This window comes from Mesoplodon densirostris, chromosome X (genome assembly GCF_025265405.1).
Source record: "Mesoplodon densirostris isolate mMesDen1 chromosome X, mMesDen1 primary haplotype, whole genome shotgun sequence".
Taxonomy (NCBI): domain Eukaryota; kingdom Metazoa; phylum Chordata; class Mammalia; order Artiodactyla; family Ziphiidae; genus Mesoplodon; species Mesoplodon densirostris.
Genome location: NC_082681.1, coordinates 122,073,595 through 122,088,832, shown reverse-complemented (window position 1 = coordinate 122,088,832; position 15,238 = coordinate 122,073,595). Strand labels below are relative to the sequence as shown.

General features: G+C 43.7%; 1 protein-coding gene across 6 annotated transcripts in view; it reads right to left on the bottom strand.

Moving 5' to 3' along the window:
- PHKA2 (phosphorylase kinase regulatory subunit alpha 2) overlaps positions 1–15,238 on the bottom strand; it is an 82,605-nt gene that overhangs the window by 52,325 nt on the left and 15,042 nt on the right. For all 6 annotated transcript variants that reach the window (XM_060086579.1, XM_060086582.1, XM_060086580.1 and 3 more), the window contains exon 2: positions 205–363. In XM_060086579.1, the coding sequence (XP_059942562.1) occupies positions 205–363 (159 nt within the window). The remainder of the gene's footprint in view (positions 1–204; positions 364–15,238) is intronic.

The window sequence follows — 15,238 nt, the reverse complement described above, 5'->3', positions numbered from 1 at the left end:
GTTTTTTTATGGAGGGAAAAGTCTCAAAAGGAGAGACACATGAGAGGTTGAGACCACCAAAGTGCCTCCCCAAAATATACTACAGCAGAAATGGAGGAGAAGCCTCTACCAGACTGTTTTGCACACACAGCTACCTCCTTGTAGGCTTTTCAATTCAAGGAAAAGGTGCTGAGCGGTCAAGCCACGGCTGCCAGTCAGCCTTACCTGCTCCAACTCGTAGGCCTTGGCCTTGTCCTCATCGCGGTCAGCATTCTTGCGGTAGGCCATGCCCAGGCCCCACACGGCCAGGATGCTGTAGATGTTATCCCGCACCCAGGCATCCTTCTGCTCATGACTGGCTGACAGCAGCCCCGTGACGGGATTCTATCAGAGAAGAGACAAAACGATTCAGCACCGCCCTTCACCCAGCTCCTGGGCAATGAAACCCTAATCGGGTGGGACGAGAAGTGAAGAGACCAGCGTTCCAGTCCTTGCCCTGCCACCAACAGTGTGATCTTGGGTGAGAAGTGATATCAATTTTTCTAGGCTTTGGTTTTCTCATCTGTATAATGAGGATATTAGACTAAAAAAATCTCTGAGGGATCTTCTAACTTGTGAGTACTTGTCCTTTTGCTTTCAGACCAGACCATACTGTTGTAAGTAACGAATAGAAGAAACAGCAAATAGAAAAAGCCTTCAAGGCTTTTACAAATCTGTGCATTACAGAATTAGATCTTCCTCTCCCTTTGTGTTTCCACACCATTTGGTAAAGCATTGAACATGGGAGCAAGAGGCCCCACTCTACCACTCTAGCTCTGTGTGACCAGGGAAGCCGCCTACCTTAAAAAGGAGGTGCCAAGCAACGGGCCATCAGGGGCTTCCCTGGTGGCCCAGTGGTTGGGAATCCGCCTGCCAGTGCAGGGGACATGGGTTCGATCCCTGGTCCGGGAGGATCCCACATGCTGCGGAGCAACTAAGCCCGTGCACCACAACTACTGAGCCTGCACTCTAGAGCCCGCAAGCCACAACTACTGAGCCCACGCGCCTAGAGCCCGTGCTCCACAACAAGAGAAGCCACCGCAATGAGAAGCCTGCGCACCGCGACTAAGAGTAGCCCCTGCTCGCCGCAACTAGAGAAAATCCCGAGCAAAGCAACAAGACCCAATGCAGCCAAAAATAAATTAATTTTTTAAAAAAGGAGGTGCCATCGGGGTTCCTATGTAGCTATGGTATCACCAGTATTTAAAAGGGCAGCTGAGTCACTAAAAAGCCAGACCTTCACAAAAAAGTGTACACAAATGTTCATCACAGCATTATTCATAGTAGCCCCAAAGAGGAAACAACCCAAGTGTCCATCAACTGATAAATGGATAAACAAAATGTGATCCATACGAACAATGAAATATTATTCAGCAATAAAAAGGAATGAAGTACTAATACATGCTACAGCATGGATGAACCTTGAAAACATTACACTAAGTAAAAGAAGCCAGTCACAAGTCTACATACTGTATGATTCCAATTGTACAGAATGTCCAGAATAGGAAATCTACAGAGATAGAAAGTAGATTAGTAGTTGCCTAGGGCTGTGGGTAGGAGTGGGATGGGAGGAAATGGGGAGTGAGTGAGTGAGTGACTGCTAACAAGTTTTTTCCTTTCTGGGGGTGATGAAAATGTTCTAAACTTGACTGTGGTTATGATGTACAACTCTGTGAATATGCTAAAAACCATTAAATTGTACATGCTAGATGAATTGTATGCTAAGTAAATTATATCTCAATAAAGCTATTACTTTTTTAAGAATCTAGTCTTAATAAACTCTGTGCCTAGAAATAAAATGGATAAGATAGGAAAAGAGTCACATAAAGATAAAGCCTCTGTTGACTTTTCCTGAAATTATATGAAGAAATATGTATCTAATAAAATACATCATAGCAATCAGAACCTTGCCAGCTTAAATTATTATTCAAAAGGGTACCAAATTATTTACAAGAGGGCTCATTAAAAAACGCTGCTGGGTACTTTCAAAGTGATACTGCCAAGGTTACTGGGTAAAAAAAATACTGGCATAGTTTCAGATGATCCCACCTAAGGAATTAAATATTTGACTTCCTCCTTTAACTAATCTATGCCCTCTTCAAAAACATCTAAAATGCAACTGATATGCCTTCATGGGCAGCAGCATTCAGTGTATTGACACTGTTCTACAGCCAACAACTACAGATCAATGATATTAAAGTCAACCAGAAGTGAAGTCTAGGAATGGCTGAGGGAAGGTATGAGTCATTCCAATAGTGGACTACTGGAGTTCTTTTTTAAAAAATCACTATGTACCAACAAGGTATAGCATAAGCATCTTTATCTGTTCTGGGTCCTGTTGGATAAACTCAGGGCAGGAAATCATCAGGAGGTGCACAGAAAGAACTCAGCCCCTTCCGGGCGTACCCATCAACCGTGAGTCCACTAAGGCAAAGAGCCTTCCAATGACACAGCAGTGACCACTTACACACAGCGCCAAGTGTGGTTTGGATTATGAAATGTCACTGTTCTGTTAACTGAAAGTCACCTCTTTGGTTCTTTAGTTTGGGTTTAACTATAAGTGGATTAGTTCATCCCCACCCAGAGCTAAACTGTCTCAGCCTCATTCCACTACAGAGAAGCAGTCCAGGTGTTTCAGGGGATCCCCATATTCAAAACTGCATACACAAGCCATGTTAAATTAGAGTGCTGCTGCACTCAGCAAAAGGAATACTTACTATTATGAACTGAAAGCCTGTGTCTCCCCAAAATTCATACATTGAAATCTAATTCCCAATGTGACAGTATTTGGAAGTGGGGCCTTTGGGAGATAATTAGGTCATGTGGGCAGAGCTCTCATGAATGGGATTAACGCCCTTATAGGAGGAGGAGGGGACAGCTATGAGGAGAGCTACAAAGAGTCAACGGTAGTGTCCCAATGCAGTATTAGAGGAGGTAGCACAGACCTGCACTGGGACTCAGCACTCCTGCTGTAGGGGAACCGACAATGACATCCTTAAACTGTAGAAGAAGAGGTCCAAAACAGATGAGCCTAACATAAACTGTGCTTCATCAAGGGCAAGGGGCCAACAGCTGGGCAGTTTCTCTTTTAACTCCAGTCATTTGTCGGCCCCTCTCCAACATTTGTTCATTTCTAATTTAGGGGAAGTGCCTTTCCTGGCTCCTGTTTATGGGAAAAAAGGGTAGGACCCTAAGGCTTAGAATGGACTGGGCCCAGGGCTTGGCCCCTATACTGTGGTAACAACACTAAAATCTTGGTGGCTTATATTTCTTGCCCATGTCTTGTGTCCATCCCTGTTCAGCTGTGGTTCTGCTCTGTGTTACCTTCCATCTAGGAACCAGGCTACTGGGACAGCCTTATGCCCACAACACTGCCTAGAATGTGCTTTTCCTTCTACAGGCTGCAGAATTGTAGTTCTTCTTGCTTCTGCTGTCTGCCCTCTATGTGAATAATTATTATACGAATAATTTTGAACCAGTATGCTGTCATGGTGGCGTCACCTGCTAGCTGTGATGGCCTGGGAAACACCCCCAGGTGATGAATTACTTGTCTTTTGCTTTTGGGCTTATAAAAAAAATTGTTAAAGTAATAAACTGAAATCCTACTCTTTAGGGTAGGGAGAAGAGGGGGAAAGAATTGAGATATTAACATCAGACAAAGTAGACTTCACAGCAAAGAAAATGACCAGGGATACAGAGAGATGTTAGATAATAATGAAAGGGTCAGTTCACTATGAAGATATAATAATCCTAAATGTGTGTGCACCTAACAAGAGGAAAAGGGATACAGACATAGGGCCTAGAACAGAATAGAGACCAGAAGTAGATCCACACATGTATGACAAATTGACCTTTGACAAAGGTCTAAACACAAAGGGAGAAAGAACAGCCTTTTTAATAAATGGTATTAGAACAAATAAACATCCATATGCAAGAAAATGAATATGAATCTAAATCCCACACCTTACACAAAGTTAACTCAAAATGGATCACAGATCTAAATGTAAAATGTAAACCTATAAAACTTCTGTAAGAAAACATAGAAGATGGGACTTCCCTGGTGACACAGTTGTTAAGAATCCACCTGCCAACGCAGGGGACATGGGTTTGAGCCCTGGTCCGGGAAGATCCCACATGCCACAGAGCAACTAAGCCCATGCACCACAACTACTGAGCCTGTGCTCTAGGGCAAGCGAGCCACAACTACTGAGCCTGCGTGCCACAACTACTGCAGGCCACATGCCTAGAGCCTGTGCTCTGCAACAAAGAGAAGCCACTGCAATGAGAAGCCCGCACATCACGACAATGAGCAGCCCCTGCTCGCCACAACTAGAGAAAGCCCGTGCACAGCAACGAAGACCCAAGGCAGCCAAAAATACATAAGTAAAATAATTTAAAAAAGAAAGAAAACATAGAAGAAAAATCTTCATGACTTAAAATTAGGCAAAATTAGCCATGACACCAAAAGCACCATCCATAGAAGAAAAATCGATAAACTGGACTTTATCAAAGTAAAAACGTTTTCTCTGTGAAAGACACCTAAGAGATAAAAAGACAAGCTATAGACTGGGAGAAACTATTTGCAAGTCACATGTTCAACAAGGGAATTGTATCCAGCATATGGAAAGAACTCTCAAAACTCAATAGTAAGAAAACAACTTATTTAAAAATTGGTTGAAAAAAAACTTGAAAAGGGCTTCCCTGTTGGCACAGTGGTTAAGAATCCGCCTGCCAATGCAGGGGACATGGGTTCGAGCCCTAGTCCAGGAAGATCCCACATGCCATGGAGCAACTAAGCCAGTGCACCACAACTACTGAGCCTGCACTCTAGGGCCTGTGAGCCACAACTACTGAAGCCCGCGTGCCTAGAGCCCATGCTCCACAACAAGAGAAGCCACTGCAATGAGAAGCATGCACACTGCAACAGAGTAGCCCCCGCTCGCCACAGCCAGAGAAAACCCACGTGCAGCAATGAAGACCCAATGCAGCCAAAAATAGATAAATAAAGTAAAAAAAAAAAAAAGGCCAACATCATTAGCTATTAAGGAAATGCAAATTAAAACCACTGTGAGATAGCACTACCTACCTATTGAAATGGCTAAAATAAAAAAATACTGCCAAACCACATGATCATTTCAACAGATGCAGAAAAAGCATTTGATAAAATTCAACATCTATTCATGTTAAAAACTCTTACCGAAGTGGGTATAGAGGGAACATATCTCAACATAATAAAAGCTATTTATGACAAACCCACAGCCAACATAAGACTCAATGGTGAAAAGCTGAAAGCCTTCCCACTAAAATCTGGAACAAGAGAAGGATGCCCACTCTCACTTCTCTTCAACATAGTATTGGAAGTCCTAGCCACAGCAATCAGACAAGAAAAAGAAATAAAAGGTATCCAAATTGGAAGGGAAGAGGTAAAACTGTCATTATATGCAGATAACATGATACGAAAACCCTTAAGACTCCACACAAAAACTAGCAGAACTAATAAACGAATTCAGCAAGTTAGCAGGATACAAGATTAACATACAGAAATCTGTTGCATTTCTTTACACAAACAATGAAATATCAGAAAGGGAAAGTAAAAAACAATCCTTTTTAAAATCACATAAAAAATATCTAGGAATAAACCTGACCAAGGAGGTGAAAGACTTATATGCTGAGAACTATAAAACATTGATAAAGGAAATTACAGATGATTCAAAGAAATGGAAAGATATCCCATGCTCTTAGATTGGAAGAATATTGTTAAAATGGCCATACTACCCAAAGCAATCTACAGATTAAATGCGATCCCTATCAAATTACCCATGACCTTTTTCACAGAACTAGAACAAATAATCCTAAAATTTATGTGGAACTATAAAAGGCCTAGAATTGCCAAAATAAGCCTGAGGATAAAGAACAAAGCTGGAGGTATAACGCTCCCTGATTTCAAACTATACTACAAAGCTACAGTAATCAAAACAGCATGGTACTGGCACAAAAACAGACATATGGATCAATGAAACAGAATAGAGAGCCCAGAAATAAATCCACACACCTATGATCAATTAATCTTTGGCAAAGGAGGCAAGAATATACAACGGAGAAAAGACAATCTCGTCAGCAAGTGGTTCTGGGAAAGCTGGACAGCCACATGTAAATCAATGAAGTTAGAACACTCCCTTACACCATACACAAAAATAAACTCAAAATGGCTTAAAGACTTAAATATAAAACATGACACCATAAAAATCCTAGAAGAGAACATAGGCAAAACATTCTCTGACATAAATGTAAGAATGTTTTCTTAGATCAGTCTCCCAAGACAATAGAAATAAAAGCAAAAATAACAAATGGAACCAAATCAAACTTACAACCTTTTGCACAGCAAAGGAAACCATAAACAAAACGAAAAGACAACCTACGGAATAGGAGAAAATATTTGCAAATGATGGCGACTGACAGGGCTTAATTTCTAAAATATACAAACAGCTCATACAACTCAATAACAAAAAAACAAACAACCCAATCAAAAAATGGGCAGAAGACCTAAAGAGGCATTTCTCCAAAGAAGGCATACAGATAGCCAATAAACACATGAAAAGATACTCAACATTGCTAATTATTAAAATCAAAACTAGGGACTTCCCTGGTGGCACAGTGGTTAAGAATCCGCCTGCCAATGCAGGGGACACAGGTTTGAGCCCTGGTCTGGGAAGATCCCACATGCCGCAGAGAAACTAAGCCCGTGTGCCACAACTACTGAACCTGTGCTCTAGAGTCCGTGAGCCACAACTACTGAAGCCTGCGTGCCTAGAGCCCGTGCTCACAACAGGAGAACCCACTGCAACAAGAAGCTCACACACTGCCACGAAGAGTAGCTCCTACTCACTGCAGGTAGAGAATGCCTGAGCACAGCAATGAAGACCCAACGCAGCCAAAAATAAATTAATAAAAAAAAAAAACCAAATCAAAACTACAATGACATATCACCTCATACCAGTCAGAATGGCTGTCATCAAAGTCTACAAAAAACAAATGCCGGAGAGGGTATGGAGAAAAGGGAATCGTCCTACACTGTTGGTGGGAATGTAAACTGGTACAACCACTATGGAAAACAGTATGGAGGTTCCTTAAAAAACTAGAAAAAGAGCTACCATGTGATCCAGCAATCCCACTCCTGGGCATATATCTGGAGAAAACTGTAATTTGAAAAGATACATGCACCCCAATGTTCACAGCAGCACTACTTACAATAGCCAAGACATGGAAGCAACCTAAATGTCCATCAATAGATGAATGGATAAAGAAGATGGGTGATGTATGTGTATGCGTGTATGCGTGTGTGTGTGTGTGTGTGTGTGTGTGTGTACACAGACAATGGAATACTACTCTCCCATAAAAAAGAATGAAATAATGCCATTTGCAGCAACATGGATGGACTTAGAGATTATCATACTAAGTGAAGTAAGTCAGAAGAGAAAGACAAATACCATATATCACTTACATGTGGAATCTAAAATATGATACAAATGAACTTATTTACAAAATAGATACAGACTCACAGACATAGAAAACAAACTTATGGTTACCAGAGGGAAAAGGAGGTGGGGAGGGATAAATTAGGAGTTTGGAATTAGCAGATACAAACTACTATATATATAATAGATAAACAACAAGGTCCTACTGTATAGCACAGGGAACTATATTCAATATCCTGTAATAAACCATAATGGAAAAGAATATGAAAAAGATTATGTATATATATAACTGAATCACTTTGCTGTACACCAGAAACACAACATTGTAAATCAAGTATACTTCAATAAATAAGTAAATAAATAAATAAAAATTTAAAGTATAGAAAAACTAATGCCAATACTAAGTGTTAACAGGGGCATAGAGCCACTTGAATCCTCATACATTGTTGGTGGGAATGCAAAATAGTGCTGCCATTCTAGAAAAGAGTTTGGCGATTTCTAATGAAGTTAAACAGACACTTACCCTATGATCCAGCAAACCTGCTCCTACGTAATTACCCTAGAGAAATGCAAACCTCAACATGCATGTTTAAAGCAGCTCAATCCATAACTGCCAGAAACTGTAAATAACTCAAATTTCCTTCAACGGGTGAATGGATAAACACACTGTGACATGTCCATATAATGAATACTACTCGGCAATGAAAAAGAACAAACTACTGATACACACGACGACTTGGATGAATCTCGGGGGCATTATACTAAGTGAAAGAAGCAACTCTCAAAGGTTACATACCATATGATTCCACTTACATAACAATCTTGAAAAGACAAAACTATAGTGACAGAGAACAAATCAGCGGTTTCTAGAGATTAGGGTTGGGTGGGATGTGTGACTATAAAGAGGTAGCAGGAGGGAGATTTTTTAGTCGAAGGAACTCCTTCGTATTTTGATTATGGTGGTGGTTACATGACTCTATACATGTTTTAAAATTCATAGAACTGTAGTCTTTCTTTAGGAAACTCTGAAGAAGCATGAATCTTGGGAATGATTCAAACAGGTGGTAAATCCTCATTTTTGCTTTATAAGTAGAAAAGTGGGTAAAACAGGGGAGCTGCTTCAAGCACAGGAAATGGCTTATCCCTAGATTCAGAGATGAGAATGGGTGAAACAGAGAATAGTAAACTCAAAGGACAGAGGTGAAGTTTAAGGAGGCAGAAGTTAGTGAATTTCAGTGAGGGTAACGGTACAGTGGTACAAGATGACCGAAAAAGACAGTGTACATGGCTCCCTAGGGTGGTGGGTGTGTAGTTTAAAAACATATATTCAATGTTAAAATTATCAACCTGAAAAATAAAAATAATAAAAGCTCAAGTCTTCGTCATATAAGCTCAAGAAACAACACTTATACAATCTTCTTGGTTGGTGGCAATACCAAGATGATACTGAGAGCAATCAGGGGATGGGGAGGATTAACAACAGAAGAGAGCAGCGATGCTGAAAAGGTGGCATCCACTGCTCCTAAGAGGGCGTGTGCATCTGAGAGGAGGGGCAGGTAAGGGCTGCAAAGTGGATGCTGACCCAGAACAGCAGAACACTTAAGGACTTAGACAACAGGTTGAAACAAAACTAGATAGAATTCAACAAGAATTTATTTATTGGGCTTACGTGTTCGATAAATGTCTGCTTAACTGATTTTAGTAGCAATCACTCCCACACATTTGAGATGACTCAGCTCCCTTTACACATACACTCCCACTCCCAGGGCCCCAACAACTCTTTAAACAGAACCTCTTCTCTTTTTTCCAAATCACCCCCCCACTCCCCCATCCCAGCAGCTACCCTTTGACCCATCCACATCTTGCCCCAGTATTTAGGTACAAGAAATTTCAACTATACAACACTGCCTGCAAGTTTTAACAACGAACGACCTACGAACAGCATGTGAGTGGATACCAAAAAATCAAGGCTATGTTAATGGAAGTAGAGTTTTCAGAACAAGGGAAATGAGCGTCTCACTGAACTGCCAGCGTGGCAGAGCACACCTGGCATAGCGTCACTGACAAACACCATGTTTGAAAAGGGATATTCCCTACCTGGAACATACCCAGAGGTTGATCAGGGCTATGAAGAGGCTGAGAGCCACAGCTCATGAAGGGAGAATAGGGTGTTTAGAGAAGGTTTAAGGGAGAGCGAGTTAGCGTCTTCAAACTGCTGAAAGGTTGTCCTCTGAAAGAGGGATTCGATTTTTTGGGCTATTCAACTCAAGTCAGATTTCAACTCAACATAAGAGCCTCCTAACATTTAGAATTTTCCAGATAGAATGGACAGGGTTGTAGGTAATGTGAGCTCAGTCTCTGGTATTATTTGGGCAGAAGGTCCCTGAAGGCCGTTCCACAAGAGAGGCGTGGAATATAATGCAGTGTTTAAGGCCACAGCCCCTACACTGTGGAAGATACACCTGGGCTCAAATCTGCTCTGCCACATATTAGCTATGTGATCTCGGGCAAATTACTTAACTTCTCTGGCCCTTGGCTTCCTTTTGTATAAAAAGGAAGGTTCGAAGCAGACTGGAGACCATGGGTCGGGCCCCCTCGGGCCCTTTACTTCATCCCCATTCTAATGGAAACCACTGTTGCCTCTGCCTATCCAGTAACTGTTCCCCCCTTTTCTGGAAATGGCCTATAATTTCCCCTGCTCTGATTCAGTGTGGTTCTGGGGAGGGGAGGCGGGGTTGATCCCATCACTGCCTGACCCCTGGCCACAGCCCCAGCTGCAGGGAAGGACGTGGGACCAGCCTGGCCAATCTAGGCACAGTTCAGGGATGTGCACACGACCCAAGCTGGACCAACTGAGAGCCATTCACAGTCAGGACTTTCTCTAGGGGCACTATAGGAAAAGCTTTCTTTCTACAGAGGGCACCAATCTGAAAGACTATAACCTGGAGCTGCCAAGGGACCACATCTGCCACCACTTGAGATAAGCCTGCCAGAGAATAAAGCCCACTCTGAGTCAAACAGGGCCAAGTAATACAAAGAGATATACTTGATCATTTGAGCTCCTAAATCCAGCCATGCCTGAATCTAGCCCAATCCCTTGGGATTTTCAGTTATTTGAGCAATAAATTCTCTTTTGTGCTTAAAGGCCATTTGAGGTGGGTTTGTGTCAGTTACATCTGAAAGAATCCTGACAGATACAACTACAAATGCCTATTAACTGGACACAGTGAACTAGATACCGTAAAAACATTTGATGCTATTAAAGAAATCTAAGATTGAGGCAATATTAAGGCAAAATACATAAGCTAGATGGTAGCACCAAACTACTTAATTTAACATTTTGCAGTTCAATTTCTAGCTGGAGGGCACACAGATGAATGCTGTCATCTACCCACCAAAGACGGCCCAGAGAGGATAGATTCCTTCTCCCCCTCCCTCCATCCCAAAGGAAAATCGGAAGAGCTCCTTACTGATCTCTCTGCCTCTAGTACTGCTCTCCTTCCAATCCATCCTCCACAAAGGGAGGTCACCGAAAGACCTAGACTCTCAAGACTTCACTGCCCTGCTCAGAATTCTCCAACCCTACAAGATAGAACCAAAGTCCCTCGGGTAGCCATACAAGGCTCATCATGTGCTGGCTCTTCCTCTCACGTCCCGCCTCATCACCCGTCGCTCCCTCCTTAGCTCCCCAGAAAACCTGAATTAGTATTTCCTGCACATGCTCTGCTCTCGCACTTCTGGGCCTGTGCACACACTCTTCTCCCCGCCTGTAATGCTCTCCAGCAAACGCCTCTCCTTCACATGCTCCCCCCTCCATGAAGCCTTCCTGAAGCTCCCTTTCCTATGCTCCAAGGGACAGAGGTCAGAGGCCTCCGGCTAACTCCTACCCTTGGTCCTCTTTCCTTTGGATTAAGAATTGCTAAGTGCATCCCACCAACTTGCTCAGTTCCAAGGGAGGAATATACTGTTCAATTATTCAAATGAAATGCCCAAAAGAAACTAGGATAAATGTTGAAAATACATGATTACTCCCCCAGCCCCCTGTTCCCTACCGCCCCTGTGCTGGTAAAGCAAAAAATAGAATGTGAGAATTTCTATTACAAAAGCTCCGAAAACTGGTTAAATTCATTTGTTGTATGGGAATTTTGTTCTAGCAACTACTGTTTAAAATGTTAAAGGAGATGGGGAAGGGCAATGCCTTGGACTTGGGAGAGGTTTTTTAAAGTGGGAATTACAGTAGCAGTGGTTTTAAAATGACTGCGTCTATAATTGAGACTACTGGTTGTGTAACCTTTCTTTTTTCCATTTATTTATTATTTACTTTTTAATAAATTTATTTTATTTATTTATTTTTAGCTGCGTTGGGTCTTCATTGCTGCGCACGGGCTTTCTCTAGTTGCAGTGAGTGGGGGCTACTCTTTGTTGAGGTGCGCGGGCTTCTCATTGCGGTGGCTTCTCTTGTTGCAGAGCACGGGCTCTAGGCACACGGGCTTCAGTAGTTGTGGCTCGCGGGCTCTAGAGCGCAGGCTCAGTATTTGTGGCTCACAGGCTTAGCTGCTCTGTGGCATGTGGGATCTTCCCGGACCAGGGCTCGAACCCATGTCCCCTGCATCGGCAGGCGGATTCTTAACCACTGCACCACCAGGGAAGCCCCTTTTCCATGAGTTTAAAAGATAGGTTTGGGCTTCCCTGGTGGCGCAGTGGTTGAGAGTCCACCTGCTGATGCAGGGGACACAGGTTCGTGCCCCAGTCTGGGAGGATCCCACGTGCCGCGGAGCGGCTGGGCCCGTGAGCCATGGCCGCTGAGCCTGCGCGTCTGGAGCCTGTGCTCCGCAATGGGAGAGGCCACAGCAGTGAGAGGCCCGTGTACCGCAAAAAAAAAAAAAAAAAAAAGATAGGTTTTGCATAATTTGATATGTAAACCTCAAGCTTTCAGAGAATAATGTTGAAAATTTAAGCTCTAACATGCAGCAGCCTCATGCTTTACCTAAGGAGATCACAGGTGTGCAATTTTCACTTTCAAATGATGTCTTTTTCTAAATTGCTGCCGATTAGATTTCCCCCTCTGGGTTTACAAGTAAAGCACAAGCTGCAAGCTGTCCTGGGCCGACACATTTGTATCATCACATACGACTGAATGAAGGCTTACAGGGAAACAAACTGGGTCGGAAGCCAAGCGTTGCAGGCATCCACTTCATTTTAGCTTTGTTCTAGCTTCGTTCCAGATCCCAATGCTCATCTTAAAACTTTCAAAATTCACAGAAACCACTCTGGGCCCCTTAGCTACAATCAAATGTGCAAATGACTTTACCACTCTTGTAGGAGATTTTAATTCTTTGACTCTCTTGCCAATTCCTTAGCTTGAGGTATCAGTCCTTAGCCTGGTGTTGTGGAAACTTACAGAACACATTCAAACTCAGTAGGGCTGTCAGAATCCTCCTGGCCATACCTGAAGTCCGAGGTATCAAGGGATTACTGGGTGCCACACCAGTAACCTTTCACCTGAACAGGAAAACTGCAAATGTCACCATTCGATATTTTCAATGACTTTTATTCCATTAGGTTCGGGTTCAGAGCATGGTGGCATCACACCTGTCACTCTGCCTCTGGGCTCTCCGGGAGTCCATAGATGGGCTTTGTGGGGGCAGGGAGCTGGAGGTCTTTAGACTCCTGGAACTTTTATGTGAGTATTTTTCCCAGGAGAAGATAAGATATTCAGCCATCATCAAATTCTCAAATGGGTCTGTAACCCATTTGATTAAGGAACACGTCTCTAAATGTACTTTATGAATATTATGTTCTCCCTACCTATTATGAGGCAGATGTGATATTTACTTGTATTAGTGAATGTAACTTTATTTCACAGCAATCTGGTATGTCTAAAGTCTTTATCTCTACTCTTTGGCCTGTTTCCAACAAGACGGAGCACTTATCACGGGGCTGTCAGCTCACCAAAAGGATGACCTTGAAAAAGGTCCCCTCAACTCCCTTGGCTGGAATTCTTCAACTGTAAAAGGAGATTAGGTGATCTAGATGACATTTTGGATCCCTGCAAAACTTGAAACAATTCTAAATCTCTCCCTCGTACGGGTCTATTATGGTCCTTTATTTGTAAATGGAAGATTCAAGGACTTTCTTCATTGAATTACTCTAATGTTCTTAACTGGCACTAAAATATTTAAAGGCTGTCCTGAAAAGAGCACAGCAAAAGCCCCCCTCCTGCCTGCACCTAAAAAGAACTGAAGTGGACGGAGGTACCGGAAGATGGCGGAAGAGTAAGACGCGGAGATCACCTTCCTCCCCACAGATACACCAGAAATCGTGGAACAACTCCTACAGAACACCTACTGAACGCTGGCAGAAGACCTCAGACCTCCCAAAAGGCAAGAAACTCCCCACGTACCTGGGCAGGGCAAAAGAAACAAAAATAAACAGAGACAAAATGATAGGGACGGGACCTGCACCAGTGGGAGGGAGCCGTGAAGGAGGAAAGGTTTCCACACACTAGAAGCCCCTTCGCGGGCGGAGACTGCGGGTGGCGGAGGGGGAAAGCTTCCGAGTCACGGAGGAGAGCGCAGCCACAGGGGTGCGGAGGGCAAAGCGGAGAGATTCCCACACAGAGGATCGGTGCCGACCGGAGAGATTCCCACACAGAGGATCGGTGCCGACCGGCACTCACCAGCCCGAGAGGCTTGTCTGCTCACCCGCTGGGGCGGGCGGGGCTGGGAGCTGAGGCTCGGGCTCGGGCTTCGGTCGGAGCGCAGGGAGAGGACGGGCATTGGCTGCATGATCACAGCCTGCAGGGGCTAGTATGCCACGGCTGGCCGGGAGGGAGTCCGGGAAAAGTCTGGAGCTGCCGAAGAGGCAAGAGACTTTTTCTTCCCTCTTTGTTTCCTGGTGCACGAGGAGAGGGGATTAAGAGCGCCGCTTAAAGGAGCTCCAGAGACGGGCGCGAGCCGCGGCTATCAGCGCGGACCCGAGACGGGCATGAGACGCTAAGGCTGCTGCTGCTGCCACCAAGAAGCCTGTGTGCGAGCACAGGTCACTATCCACACCTCCCTTCCGGGGAACCTGTGCAGCCCACCACTGCCAGGGTCCCGGGATCCAGGGACAACTTCCCTGGGAGAACGCACAGCGCGCTTCAGGCTGGTGCAACGTCATGCTGGCCTCTGCCGCCGCAGGCTCGCCCTGCATCCGCACCCCTCCCTCCCCCCGGCCTGAGTGAGCCAGAGCCCCAGAGTCAGCCACTCCTTTAACCCCGTCCTGTCTGAGCGAAGAACAGATGCCCTCCGGCGACCTACACGCAGAGGCGGGGCCAAATCCAAAACTGAACCCCGGGAGCTGTGAGAACAAAGAAGAGAAAAGGAAATGTCTCCCAGCAGCCTCAGGAGCAGCAGATTAAATCTCCACAATCAACTTGATGTACCCTGCATCTGTGGAATACCTGAATAGACAACGAATCATCCCAAATTGAGGAGGTGGACTTTGGGAGCAGCGATATATATATATATAAATTTATATATATATATATATATAATATATATATATATATATATATATATATTAATATATATATATATTTCTCCCCCCCTTTTTCTCTTTGTGAATGTGTATGCTTCTGTGTGTGATTTTGTCTGTATAGCTTTGCTTTTACCACTGTCCTAGCATTCTGCCTGTCCATTTTTTTCTTAAAAAAATTTTTATCTTAATAATTATTTTTTATTTTAATAACTTTATTTTATTTT